This window comes from Mchenga conophoros, linkage group LG10, assembly GCF_057382185.1.
Source record: "Mchenga conophoros isolate Kocher_MC1m ecotype Shallow Benthic linkage group LG10, M_conophoros_male_GT1.1, whole genome shotgun sequence".
Taxonomy (NCBI): domain Eukaryota; kingdom Metazoa; phylum Chordata; class Actinopteri; order Cichliformes; family Cichlidae; genus Mchenga; species Mchenga conophoros.
The window spans coordinates 27567491-27582224 of record NC_140535.1 but is presented as its reverse complement, the minus strand read 5'-3'; the positions used below and the strand labels follow the sequence as shown (position 1 = coordinate 27582224).

General features: G+C 41.3%; 1 protein-coding gene across 6 annotated transcripts in view; it reads right to left on the bottom strand.

The window, feature by feature from the left end:
* Positions 1-550: 550 nt before the first annotated feature.
* nsd1b (nuclear receptor binding SET domain protein 1b) overlaps positions 551-14734 on the bottom strand; it is a 35065-nt gene continuing 20881 nt past the window's right edge. For all 6 annotated transcript variants that reach the window (XM_085289645.1, XM_085289646.1, XM_085289644.1 and 3 more), the window contains 16 exons: positions 11743-11785; positions 10613-10857; positions 10393-10530; positions 9926-10049; positions 8962-9162; positions 8698-8877; positions 7105-7261; positions 6811-7016; positions 6613-6725; positions 6322-6468; positions 5760-5882; positions 5551-5667; positions 3562-3703; positions 3355-3461; positions 3071-3272; positions 551-2885 (listed from right to left, as the gene is read on the bottom strand). In XM_085289645.1, the coding sequence (XP_085145771.1) occupies positions 2197-2885; positions 3071-3272; positions 3355-3461; positions 3562-3703; positions 5551-5667; positions 5760-5882; positions 6322-6468; positions 6613-6725; positions 6811-7016; positions 7105-7261; positions 8698-8877; positions 8962-9162; positions 9926-10049; positions 10393-10530; positions 10613-10857; positions 11743-11785 (2934 nt within the window). In that variant the 3' untranslated portion in view covers positions 551-2196. The remainder of the gene's footprint in view (positions 2886-3070; positions 3273-3354; positions 3462-3561; positions 3704-5550; positions 5668-5759; positions 5883-6321; positions 6469-6612; positions 6726-6810; positions 7017-7104; positions 7262-8697; positions 8878-8961; positions 9163-9925; positions 10050-10392; positions 10531-10612; positions 10858-11742; positions 11786-14734) is intronic.

The window sequence follows — 14734 nt, the reverse complement described above, 5'->3', positions numbered from 1 at the left end:
AAAACCTTTTTGATTCAGGTTGGTATGTTTGGCTTTTTATCCCACACTTACAGCCCACTTTAGTGGATCGGACCAGTGAAACTCCTTTTTCTTGATATAAATAAGTTTTAACTACACACTTAATCCATGACATATTTTAGTATTAGAAAAATAAGTGCAATTTCAAAAGCATAAAAAAATGCTGCAATGAAGGAAATCTGTCACCATGACTCTTTGGGCATAAATTGTAAGAAATAAATGGAAAATAATGGAAAAAGTTGTAACTTATTGCCCAGACTGTCCTGTCGTTATAAAAAAGAAAATTTTGATAATTCACAAAATATCATATTAAAAAAAATATATTTCTATATATCTATAGTAGTGAAAACATACTAATTTGGATCCTTGACTTGTGTGATTTATTTTAATTAAATAATAATGTGGTATAATGTAATTATTTTAAAAATTGACATTATTGGCTTTAAAAAGCATCCAAGTATCTCACAGATCTCTTTTCAGATTTATAATTATTAATCTCAAAACAAAAAAAAAGATACGAGCCACAAGATGCTTATTTCATGTCTTCTTATATATTTATATAGCAGTTGTTTTGACAGGTCAGTGGTTGAGATCTAACATAATTACACTGGAATGAGACATTTCTTGTTGGGCAACTGTAAAAAGGCATTAGTAGGGAAACTTGGCTCTCACAGGGGCGACATTGTTCCTTAAAAATATCTCCAAAGAAATACACTCTAAGGCATTGGCAGATAACACACAGACAATATTAAGCTTGAAGACAGAGCGAAATGTGGCAAGAACACATACCCAAGTGCAAGCGTGGTGACAGGAGTCCGCCGTTTCAAACGTTTTTGCTCCCTCCGAAAGACTTTTGTTTCCCCGAGAAGTGCGGGGGTCAAGAACGAGGGGAGGAGGGCATCGACCCCGCCGCTCTCCCTCCCTCCCTCGTCACCGTTTGTGCGTCACAGACCAGCGAATAAATAATGACTACAGAGCACAGCACACACACTGGAGCCAACTGAGTGCTACCTTTTCTTTCCGACTGCAAGGGCAAGGCTGAGCGTTCATTTCGCGTTGCACACCATTAGTTGTTGGACGACGTGAGCCTGCAGTCCAACAACAGTGGAGCTGAATGTCCCAGGATGGCACGAAATCTTTCACACTTTAACTTTCAAACAGTTAATCTTTTTTTTTGGCATGAAATGTTCGAATCTAGAGTCTATTTGTAGCTGCAAACCAAATCTACATGTATTAAAAAACAGTTGATTCCATTATACTGCATTTTGTTTTTCCCAACAACACCAGGAAAGACAAAGTTGGCATGGTTAAGACTACTCCAGGCAGCCTGTCATATCTTCACTGGTAGTCCTGGATCTTGAAGCACCAACTAATTGATGTGAGTCATCATGAAGAACTGGAAATGGAGAGGAGAGTGGATTTAATATAAGCAACAATTAATATTCCCAGGATATGGAGTCCTGCGTGTACGTTGACTCGGGCCTTTGTGGCAGGTGTTGCCAGCATCGTGCGTCCCGACAACTGGACCACAAGGGCGAGTTGGTTGTGGTGGTTCAACAGTGTTCAGATTAGAAAGAAAAGCTTTAAAAAGGACACAGAGAACTTCAGCTAGTTTAATTCTAGACAAATACAACGTTTTTCTGACACGGCCTCAAACTGCACGGATGTAAACATAATCCCGATTTAACTCAGTAGAAGTCACAAACCGAGCCCAGCTGTGACTCTCTTTTCTAGCATAAAACATCTGCCTCTAACCGCACAAAGCTTCATAGGACACCTGACCTACACCTCCAACAAACATGTGAGAAAACAAAACAAAAAAAGATGAAATGTGTTTCCAAGTCTCATGATTGATGTCCCGGGTCCGGATAGTTTTTGTGCACTCATAGCAGGTGTGTAGATGGAGGTAGGGAGTGATTACCAGGGTAAAACTACATGTAATGCAAGCATAAATAAACTGCAAAATTGTTGGATGTGTGTCAGTGTATACATAAATTATATTATATTATATTATTTATTTATAAACCTCACAATTTGTTTATTTTTTTAAATGTAGTTTTCTCCTAAAAGCCCCTCCATACATCCAACTGAATACTGAACATTAACAGTGACTGTAACTGAGTAACCTCCATGTGCTTCCTCACTGTAGTGACTCTGTAAATAATGATCCTCTGTGCGTCACTCCTCTTCTTCATCCTCCTCCTCCTCTTCTTCTTCTTCATCTTTGAGCTCCAGGTATTCGACCCCCTCCTCCTCCATTACCGTCTCTCTGTCGTCTTCACTAGTGTCTGATTTATGCCTCTCTGCATCACCCTCTTCCAACAGCTCCTCCTCCTCCTCCTCTTCTTCAGCCAACAGGTCTTCCTCCAAGACATCCCTCTCCTCCTCATATGAGGAGATGGGCGAGTAGTGGGGGAGGTCGAACACGTGCGGGCTGCTGGGAGCATCAGAACTACTGGGAGGAGGCGACGTTGCAGGAGCTGCGACGGGAATAGTGATAGGTACTGGGATTGAAAAAGCAGGAAAGGACTCTGACGCGCACATGCCGGCACCGGTGCTTACGTCCCAGGCCCTCCTGGCAGTCGGGTTAACGTTGCAGGTAGTGTTAGTAGCAGAGGAGGGAATGACCGCCATGCCCAGCCCCGAGGTGAGGGCTGTGGGTTCGGGTGTGTACTCTCGGATCTCGCCTGCTTCTAGCGGTTCCCCGCAGGGGTCATGGGCACTACAGGACAGCTTGCCGTCCAGTTTGGAGATGAAGAGCAGGCCGTCACGGTGCTGGCAGCAGTAGGAACTGACGCACAGTTCGCAGAAGGACGCAGCCTCCTTACTGCATATGTCACACTGGTGCCACGGACATTCCCACCGACCTACAACAAATGCAAGAACATTAAGGAATCTTTATTTCACTGAGGACCACAACAACATTTCCACCAGCTGTAATAAACATTTGGTGGCATAGATCTGTTTTGGGACCATCCTACATTTTATTTTCATAAAAACTGGGTGATATTGTGTGGATTAGAGAAAATCCTAAATAAATTAAGTCACTGACCTGCAGGCCTCTTGGTGAGGTTCAGGCAGTCTGCATGGTAAACCTTGGGACATCCAGGTTTTTTACATGACACCATCTGTCCTCCGTCTCCGCAGATGAAACACTCGTCCTCCCTTTCTTTGGTCAACACCACCTTTTTCTTCCTCTTGCCGTGACCTCTCCTCTTCAGCTTGCGATCTTTATCATCAGGCGGGGGGTTGTTCTGGTTCAGAGAGCAGAGGAGTAGGTTATTCCCAAACAAACACAGGTGGTTATTAATTTTTGTGGCGTGTCCCTCCTCTCACCTTTGGCCTGAGGCCTAAGAAGCCGCTGCAGTTTGATGCTCCACATTTACACACTGTCTTCCTGTTGCCCAAACACTCCAGGTTGTAGTTGAAGGTGAGCTCTGTGCCTGAAAGGATAAACACAAATGAGTGAGAGTGGCTTGCTGGCATCACCAAACATCAAGATAGAAACAACTTCTATCTTCTGATCTGTAAGAGGCGGCGAACCTGCGGCAATGTCGATGAGAGCGAACAGTCCCACCCGGGTGTCACCGTTCACCGTCCACTTCTGCGTCTCACAGTTTGGCTGACAGCTGTGGTTCATGAAGCGTGCCTCGTTCCCCTTCGGCCCAGCATCAATGATCCGATCCTAAAACACAAAGTCATCCAACAAGAAATTAAATTAAACTTAATTACTGTATAGGTCTCTAGTTTGAAGTTGTAGCTATAACCTGTACTCAAACACAGGTCTGGCCATGAAATTTCCAAAGTGCCAAGAAAGCATCTACTGCTGGTAACGAGGTTAAAACTACCAAACACACGATTCTGTTAGAAGTGCATTCATACCTATCAGGAGGTATTGATTGAAAAAAAGAGACGGCAGGAAACAAGAGATGTAGGAAAGCCATTCATGTTCAGAGGCTTTACTCCAAAGCTGTTCTGTGTGAATAATTTTAGATCTTAATTAGATTTAATCTAACCATGTGGCAGTTTGCTACTGTTTTTTTTTCTTAAACCATAATTTGGACTGCTTTAAACACTCTTCTGTGTTCCCTGTTAAGGCTCAAGTCCTTGGTTAATGTTGATGCACTTGTTATTTCTCCTCAGAACTACATTGACCACTTTATCCTCTATACTCGCTCAAAAAGAAAAACGACACTACCAGTTACTAGACAAAGTTGGGGAGGCCACTAACTGAGCTCTGACCCAATGTGACTGGGGCCTTATTCACTTGATCCAACATGGCCACCATGATTGTCACACATTCATAATAACTGACAAGTTAATGTCATGTAGTAAGCGGCCACGTAGCTGCAAAACCTCAGTTAGTGCATTCTGTAGTCTTGAATAGGGTTGCTCTTGAGGTTAGCAGCGTTTTCACAGTTATAGTTCATTTACTCTGGTCCAAATCAGTTAATGGTAGGGCTGTTCGATATAATGATATGTATCGGATGACGTCTAATGTTTCATTTTACGCTATCATTTGTTTCGTGGTGTCGCAAAATAAACTGTTTATGGCAATATTTTTTCATCGTTTTGATGGTCACTGTAGTGGGTATATTATTTTCTTAAAGTTCTCTCTTTCTCTTATATTTAATATAACCACACTACAGACAGACAAGCGCTTGTTTTAATGCCTTGTCGTTAGCAACAAGGTAACAGCATCACGTGTCCGCTTGTTTATTTTCCACATAAACCTTTCACAATAAAGCTCAAGATCCTGTTGAGACTTTTCAAAATAAACTGAATCATATGAAAGACGATGCAGAGTGTTTTCCGATGAAAAGCAACATAGAGCCGTCAGGTGCTAAAAAAAATAAACCTTAGACTCAAACGCAGCACGCTGTGTAATAAATACTCACAAAGAAAACGGCGGCTGTTACAACTTATGTCTAAAAATGTGTAGTTTCATGCATCGGTTACAACACTCGACTCCAGGTACATGACGCCCAGCTGGAAACACTTCCCGCAAGTCGAGCTGTGCGAGATTCACAGAATTTACAGAAAATGTTAAATTTTTGTGATTTATATCGTTATCGGACGATAGATGTCTTATATCGGGATATGAGATTTTGGTCATATCGCACAGCCCTAGTTAATGGGTTTGTAAACTTGAAGTATTTTCCTGTGGTTTGGTTTCTTTCCACTTAGTTATTAGGGAAGATATGATGAAACGATAATTTACATTTTACAGCTGGTTGCCAGCCCATACAGACCTTTGTACATCGAAGTTACCCTGTTGCATCCCAGAATGCAAAATATATGTGGCTACGGGAAGATGTTAATTTAAACTTCCAACGTTCACCTGATAGTTGGTTGAGGTCTGATCACTTTCACACCATAAACGAATCGGTTAGGAACTGAATGAGACCTCCTCCTCCGAAGGGTCTTGGTGCAGTTGTTTTGCGATTAATGTGTACACACCTGCATAAGTGAACTGAACGTAACAGGCTAATGTGAAAACACCCTAAAAACACACGTGGCTCTGAGTCGTACCTTGTCAAGAGTTAACATGTAGAAGTTACAGATGTTGTTGTCCTGAGCGTGTCTGATCCTCGACCTGCACTCCTCCTCATCGATCACCTCCCCGACATACTCGCTCACAAACTGACCCTGAGAGAACAAACACATACGGGAAACGTGGATCATTCACTCCTGGCTTATGATGGGAATTCCAGCAGCAACAGCAGCAGCACTGCGGTTACCTTCTTAATGTCATGGACACAGCGGAGCCCCCAGCCTCGAGACAGCGTCCTAAAGATCTCTACTTGGCTGTACTGACGCTTGGTGAACGCCTGGTTGAGGCACCGCTCGGCCGCCGGGCAAACCTGCAAGTAAAGAAGCGGCCTCGGTCAGATACTCGACACCTGGCTGCAAAGTCCAGGGCAGGCAGCCGCTAAAGTTCCCGATTCAACTTTAGAAGATCTGGAGCAATACAACTATTACGTCTTAGCCCCACTAAACTCCAATTGGTCAAGCACAGCTATTGGTGGCAGCATAGTAGATTTTTAAACGCATTTCTTAACATCCTGAAAGTAGAAAATTTCACTAAATAACTAAAAACACTTAGATCATGCACCTTGTACAATAAAATTCTAGAAAAAAATGAAACCAAACTAACTGGATTAAAATACTTGTAGAAGCAGTCTGTATGATTTAATACACCTGTGGCCATCGAAGTGACTGGAACACCTGAATTCAATGATTTGGATCAGTCAGTGAATCCATCTGTAGCTGTGCATGAGCGTGATGAAGGTGTTTCGGTACCTGTGGATGGCATTCGTAGAGCAGCATGCGGTTGATACACTCGGAGTCCATCCCACATGGACTATCATCTGTCTTCTTGCAGTTACAGCGGGGGATCTCTGAGAGGTCGGCAGTGAAGATCTGAACCTTTCCTATTGGTCGATTAACCTGAATGAGTCAGAAAGGTGTGTATCACTCATCACCGAGCATTACAATCAAACCTCATTTTTTAAGTCAACTTATGAAGAAAGCTTTTTACAGTTTCTTTGTGATTTAAGCAGCTTGATTTCAAAGTAAAGGCACCTCCATTACCTTAATGTGTTTGTATGGAGGAGGCTTCCTGTCGTTCTTCCTGTCCTCTTGAAGCTGCCGAAGCTCCTTCTCTGCCTGCAGCTCACGGAACCGCACAGCCGCCTCCTCCAAAGCTGAGGAAGGACGTCAAAAGTCAGCGATCGCAAACACAAACCATGATATCAAACCGATCAAAGGACAAATTTTACTTTTGCCTACCTTTTTTGTAGGTCGCATCAACCCCTTTACCCATCTTTTCCTTGCTGTTGGCGTCCACGTCCATGTAAGGGAAGACTCTGGCCTGGTAGGTCCACAGGTAGTCGTTGGAGCCGAAGAAATGAACGGGGAACTCGCCGACATCGTGCCTCATTCTCTGGATGTTTTCTGGGATTGTTTTGGGATGGCTGACCTCTGCCGGCCACCACCTTATGGAGCAGAAAATGGGAGAATAAAGGATTTGATGACGTGCGTCTGACTTTTCAGATTTAAAAGACTCTGTGGGTCATAGCTGACCTGTAGCGCCCAACTTTGACCCATACAATGTCTTTATAGCGAGGCTTCTTCCCGGCCTTGCAGTCGTTGCAGTACCAGCTGCCTTTGGGCATCTCGATGTTCAGACACTCCCGATGAAATGCAGCAGGACAGGACTCACAGCAGAGTAGGCTGCCCCCTGGAGCACAGGAGGAGGGACAGCATTGCATTAACCTCTCATCAATGAATCATGAAGCCAGCCGTCTGACAGCTAAAGCTTGTCAGACGGCTGGTCTCACATTTAGTCCTATATGTACTCTGTATGTATACAGAGGAGTTTATGGTTGGCTCAATGACTTTAAGGTCCTGTTGCTGTAAAACAAGCCCAAATCATCACACTTCCACCATCAGCAGCTGGTATAAGATGTTCCAGCTGATTGGCTTGTTTCGTTTTTCGCATTACAGTCAAACATCTCCCCTTTGGTCTCATCTATCCAAAGGTCTTTATTCCAGTAGTCTTGTGGTTTGTTCAGATCCGACTTGTGCGAAAACTGAGCTGTAGTGCCATGTTCTTTCTCCTACAAACCTCTCAAAACAAGCCATACTTGTTCATTCTTTTTTTCAAATTGTACCATCAAGAACTTCAGGTGAGGCCTTGAGAGTCTGACATGCAGCTCTTGGGCTTTTTGCAGTTTTGCTAAACAACGTTGGGGTAAATTTGCTGGAATGTCCACTTCTGGGAAGTTTGGCAGCTGTGTTCAGTTTCTACTTGTGAATGATCGTTCTCACGGTAGAATGATGGTCTTTAAATTGTTTGGAAATCTACTTGTAACCCTTCCCAGACAGATAGGCAGTAACAACTGCTTCTCTAAGATCATTACTTGGCTTGGCTGCCACAGAGTCTGCGGGACTCTGTGGTGATTTTGTGGGAGTCCGTTGGACTCTGTGGCACTATCCCACTGGGTATAGTAAACAATGAGACACTGGAAAATACCAAATTTTCCAGAACACCTGCCAGAGCAGACCAAAACTGGAAACTTCCATTCCTAAAAAAGTGGGAGCTCCCAAGAGCCTTGGGTCTTTGATTATGTCCAAATGAGTCTATGGCCTAACCCTTTCTGGGTGCTTTATGTCTATTTTACTTCAATTTTGTCCATGTTTTTAAATGTATTAAAACTGTATTTCACTAAACGCTTTTCTGCCTGTTGAGGCTGCATCTCCAGTGGATTTTGCATGTTTTTGGACCAGTTTGAAAGTTTACCTTAGAGCAGAAATTTGGTCTTCAGCTCTAGCCTTTGAAACAACGATGATGATGAATTAAACAAAAATCTTAGTTCTTGTGGAAACAATAAAAGGTATTCTTAAGTTTTTCATACAGTAATTCTGGATTTTGGTTCAGTTTTTGTTAAATAAATAATGACAGTGACATATGCCACGTGTTGGTGATCGTAAAATACTTTGTGAGAACCAGATGATTTATTAATATCCTGACATAAAACCTTACCGGTACTTTATTTTCCACCTGACTGTAATTCGTAACCGTAAGGTGAAATAAAATATAAATCTGAGGTGAAGAAAACAGCTCAGCAACAAAACCAGTTTAGTCTGGTCTGGAGTTTCCTTTCGCATCTGTACCTTCAGTGCAGACGAAGCACCAGCTGACGTTCACGTGTTCGTGATTCTTGACGCCGCGGCGGGGGGTGAAATGGTTAGGACAGACAATGCTGTTGTTGGAGAGTACAACACTGCCCGCTGCCATACAAAGATCTGTAGCGTGATAGGCAACCGGGCAGCGCACGCAACGTACCAGCCGACCTGTAGACGTAAAGAGGAGAGTAAATGCCACGGCGCAAGACGGGTGATTACAGCGAAGGTGCGGTCTGAGCGTCCTCTGATTACCTTTAGAGATGTTGGAGCTGTTGGGATTAGCGATGAAGCAGGTGAGGCAAACGTGGATGGAGCAGCGGAAACCTCTGTTCACGGGTACGGTCGGGGCGTAGTTGGCGATGCATTCGCCATGATAAAACTTCCCGCACACAGGGATCATGCAGCGCCGCACATCCTCACCGCGCTTTTTACACACAAAGCAGGTGTGGAGTCCTGGACACAGGAAAAGTCACAGGTTTAAATGATCACCTAAAAAAATATATCTTCATATTAATTTAACAAAATGAAAACAGCAGATAATAAGTGGCCTCAATTCTCCCTCTAATCGCTTCCAGAATGCAATGAACACAAATGACTGGGAAAATATATATAAATAAAACTATAATTCCTAATAAAACTATGATTATTTTAACAATTCTTTTTAAATCTGTTTTTAATCGTGAACTATTTGTTTAAAACTTCCCATGCTAGACATGATTTCAATACTAAACATGTTTTTCCATTGTATGAACAAAAATAAATAAAATGGCAAACATGACAGGCATTTTTTTAAAAATTATTTAAAAAAAAATTATTTAATGATTGCTAAAACAGACTAAAAAGTCTTACAAACAGAAATAAAATTGAAACCAAAAATAAAGAAAAATTTTGAAAACTAAAAATAATAAATAAATAATAACAATAAATAAATGGCGTAGTGGTCTATGTGTAGTGGTTTACATAGATTCCCAGTTTGATCCTGGGAGCAGACACAAAAAATAAAAAATAAAAGACCACCCACTGCGGTGACCCGTTGTGGATTAAGGCAACATGGGGAGTGAAGAAAAATCCAAACGCTTGGATATTTCTTATGCTAGAACATCTTTAGACTTTACAGTCTGACCTTTTGTAGTGATTTTTACATTTGGAAAATTCACACATCAAGAATTAAATTATAGGCTCTACTGACATCAGGGAACAGCTGTTTAGTTTTTACCTGATTTGCACTCTGGACAGACAAACTTCCCCTTCGGTGCTTCGGCCAGAGATATGCAGGGCAGGTGGAAAGCGCCACAACACTGACCCTCACAGAGCAGCAGCTCCCCGGTCTTCTCACACACCTGAGCAGAGATCATAGCATAACTAGAATGACTCAGAGAGAGGGAACTTTACGTCTCATGTATGCATGGTTTGCGAGGTGGATATGAAGGCTTCAGAGTTTTTAGAGGAAAACATCTAATGTCTGCTAACTGTTGTTTAGATCTGACCATAAAGTAATGAACTGAACAGAAATGGAAGCTGTGATAAAATGTTTGAATACAGCAGCAGAGAAGTCGCTGTAGAGCTTCTTGTAAAGACACAAGTAGCGTTCTAATCTATCACTGCTAAAATGAAACCTTTTCTTATGGAGCTTCTGGACACATTTCTAGGGATCTTTTTGTCACTAAACTGCTGAAAGCTCACCTGACATATGTTCTCCTTCATGGAAGCCGGGCCTCCTCGGTCCCCTATGATCTTCCTCGTAGGTAAAAGTGAGTCGTCACACAGTGACAAGTCGTCCTTCATGGAGCAGAAACTGTTGTCCAGGCTGGATGGTTCACCCTGAGGAGACAAAGCAGGACTTTGCTGTTGCATAGCAACAATTTTAATTATTGCTGTACGTAAAAAAGTAAAGCTGACCAACCTCTGACTCTGCTCCGTCCTTTTTGATGTCCTCGGCTTTACCGTCGTCCGGTTGAGGATCGTCGACATCGGCTGGTGCCGTCTCCTCCTGTCCGGGTTCTGGCGAAGACTGCTCTGGAGCAGAAGGTGCAGGAGTGCTGGTCTGAACCAAAGGTGTGGGTGTACAGAGGTCAGAGGTCGTTGCCGGTGTGGACTCTGATGCTGGAAGTGGCTTACTCTTTGATTTTAGGGGTGGTGCTGAGCAGTCTATGTGGAAGAAAACCATATTTGAAACAGTAAGACAGAAAAACTAGCTTTTCAAGATTTTCAACTCATAACAACAAGGACTTCCTCTTAGCATCATATTAAATTACATTAACTGTGCAGATTAAATACGCTTGGCTGTAAATTCATCTGGACTCCTCAGAGCGTATTTTAGTTGGCTGCTTTCCCAAATTTAATTTACAAGGAAAAAAGAAAATCTGGTGACTTGGAATTTTTTTTTATGTTAACTTCTTCTTCTTCTGTGTCATAAAATGTTTGAAACCCACTGAACAAATAATGTAATTACACTTTATAGATTTAACATGTACACAATGATTATTTTATTTCATTTACAACATTTAATTACCTATTATATTTTCTCCTTTCTAAATCTGCTGCTTTTCCACTCATGTTTTGTTTGTTTTGTTTTCTAAGCCATCACTAACACTGACCTATGAGTCAGTCAAGCATAAATATACAAAACTCAAGGGATGATGTGTGTCGTGTCGACATATAACAGATAATTTAGTAAAGCACTAATTCTAAATTGTATTTCTGGACACTTTGTTACTAGCGGTCTGTCACAAAAACACTATTTGTTCTCATTTCTTTAATAAAAACTATGGAAAATACCAAAGATAACACAGACATAAAATTGTATTTTTACACTATTAATGTGATTCCCAAAGAGTTGAAAACTGGGCAAGTGGAGGAGAAGAAGAAAAAGTGGCAGATGAGTAAAAATCCTCTGATCAAGCATGTCTTTATAAGCCTGCCTCTAATACAGATATAGGCCTGCTACCTACTGTTAAGTTAAATAAAAGTAGTCCTGGATGAGATACCGCACACTACAGTGTAATTTAGAAGGCTTTACGAAAACTCACTGACCAGATTGAGGAGTTGGAGGTGGATTAGTCTTCAGTGTTTTGACCTGGAACAAAGAGGAACACTTTCAAAAATGACTGCAGTTAAACCAACATTGTTTTAGTCTATCAAACAAAAAAAAGTTTCTTTTTTTGCTTTGTTTGTAGCTCTTATCTGCAATTCTCAAAAGCATTTTAAGGCTAGAATCCTCCATCCATGCCCATCCATCCATCGTTTATTCCAGCCAGGTTGGAAAGGGCATCAGTCTGAGATGCCCACACCTCCTCCAGCTCTTCTCGGGGGACACAAAGATTCCAAGCCAGTGGAGAGACATAATCCCTCCAGCATGTAGGACAAGCCCAAAACACTTAATCTAGGAGATGTCCTGGAGGCATCCTAGTCACATGGCTGATCCAACTCAACTGGCTCATTTCGATGTGGAGGAATCAACAGCTGTATCCTGAGCCCCTCCTGAGTGATTGAGTCCTGTCTCTAAAGGTGAGCCCAGCCTCTCTTCAGAGCCTTTTCAACACTTGTATTTGTGATCTTAATCTGCTCTCGCTTCACCACAGAAAACTGGATTCATACACCAGTCCATCTGTTGATCTCCATCTCCGTCTTGTCTCACTTGTGAACAAGACCACGAGGGAGCTCTGAGAGAAACTTCAACCTCAAGTAGAGGCTCCACGCATCTCTTGCTGGGGAAACTGGGGGTGCTCATCTACACGATATCAGTTCTAAAGACATTCTTAGGAGTGATACACAGAGGATCAGGGAAGAACTACACGCTGTCAAAGTTTTATTTTGTTTTTGAAAGTCACTGACTTCTTTTCTTAGCTGAGATTGAATGTAAGGTGAGTGATGTTTAAAATAAAATATTTAAAAACAAATAAATTCAATTAAAAACAAACACTTTTAATCTTTAAAGGCACTTTTGGCTCTATAAAATTGTTTATCTGTTTGTTTGTTTTTTAACTACACAATAATCTGAAATAATCTGATCATCTCATAGTCTCAGCTTCATCTCCACAGCATTCACAGCATAAATCCTTTACTTGTATTATTTATACTTATGTTTGTTATTTATAACTCAAAGCAAAGCTTACATAAAATGAAATACACTTCATTATTTGAAAGCCCCAGACTTTAAGAAGCTCTTAACATAATGCGTGTTTAGATGCGCTTAACTAAACATCTTAACTAAACACGTGTGGGAGGATTAACCCTCCATCATCTCTTAAATGCTGGAATGACTGGAAACACTCAACCGGTGCTTATGTTTGTGACCGGAGGCCAATCAAACATCCCTACGTTGTTTTTATTGGACTGAAAAAGGATTCTAATGTTTCTAATGCCCGTGGTGCAGTGCTGTTTATTTAAGTAGCACAGTGCATCGGTCATGCATTTGCCTACATGCACATTGGTGTTTCTAAGGTTTTTTCAACACAGTGGCAAGTTTCTATTATTTGACTATAACTGAACATCAACTATGACCAAGCATCAGACTGAATTTAGGAAGGTAAAGACATCTGTCTGACCATCAGATCATCAGTTCTTACATGCTGCTTACAACTCTCTCCACTTTGTATTATCAGAGATATCTCTCACAGCTCAGGTGGAGGCAGGATTGATCCAGAGGAGAAACTATTCCACCCTATAAACCTGAAATCTGCGCTACAGCTGACCTGAATGGTGTGCAGAAAAATCCTATACTCCAAACTGAGATTCAGGCCTCAGGACCTCACACAGTTCCCACCTATTTCTAACAAATGAGTTCACGGTTATAGTAAAGCATTCTCTCCTTCAGCCTCCTCTCATTTATCGTAACTGCCACACTGTTTTCAGAGAGAAAAACCTGTAAAATCCAAACTTACAACGATTCATTTTTGTTAGGGCTTTAAACGCTCCCTTGCACTCCCTCATCAGGTGCGCTTGTTTCTAAGTCACTAATCCATGCTGCTCACAATTATCGCAATAAACCGACTGCATCTTTGTGTATGAATTAGTGTTCATACACAAAGTGTTAGTGTTAGTAGATCACCCAAGGAACTTTCCATTCCCACTGGTGCATTTTTGAAAATTTTCCTTATACTTATTTGCTTTACAGCTTGCAATAAAAACAATGTCTTGCTGGTGCAGGAGTGACTAAATCTGACCGTGGATAACATAATGAGAGCTTTGACCACTAATTTTGTCTTGGAGTCATGGAGTAACAGTTTTTAAATGATTATTTATTTTATTAAGGAGAAAAAGTTATCCAAACCTGCTAAGTCCTGTGTGAAAAAGTAATAACCCGTAACAAGTGGTTGTGCCACTCTTGGCAGCAAGAACTACTTTGTAAAGTACTTTGTGATAACTATCAATCAGTCTTTCAGATCACTGTGGAGTTTTGGTCCACTCTTCTTTGCAGAATTTTAATTCCAATTCCATGAATGGTCTGTTTAAGGTCAGGCCAAAGTATCTCAATCGGATAAAAGTCTGAACTCACTCAGGTACTCCAAAACCTTCATTTTATTTCTTTTTTGGCCATTCAGAGGATTTCTTGCTGCCATGTTTTGGATCATCCTCCTGTATAATAAGAGTACTTTTAATGAGTCATAAGCTTTTATGTTCCGTTTAGTCAGCAGTGGTTTTCTGTGTCTCTTGAACTCTCCCATTGATGCCATTTTTACCCAGTCTCTTTCTTATATTTGCATAAGATCTTTGACCTTAACCCTTTAAGACCTACCATAGAACCAAGTCTGCCAGAGCTTACTTTATATTTTAACATGTTGTAGAGCCATTTTTGGGAGCATTTCAAGTTGCTATACATCAATACAACTGTTATAGCCCATATTTTAATAATATGTATGCATTAAGTCCATAGTAACTACATTAATTGCAAAAAAGTGCAATAAACTACAAAAAAATTGAAAATCGTTTTTGTTTTTTACATATATTTCTACTTGGAGAAATTTAAGAGGTTTATCCCTCAAAATTTTAAATACAAAAAAGTTGCAAAAAATAGTTTACAACA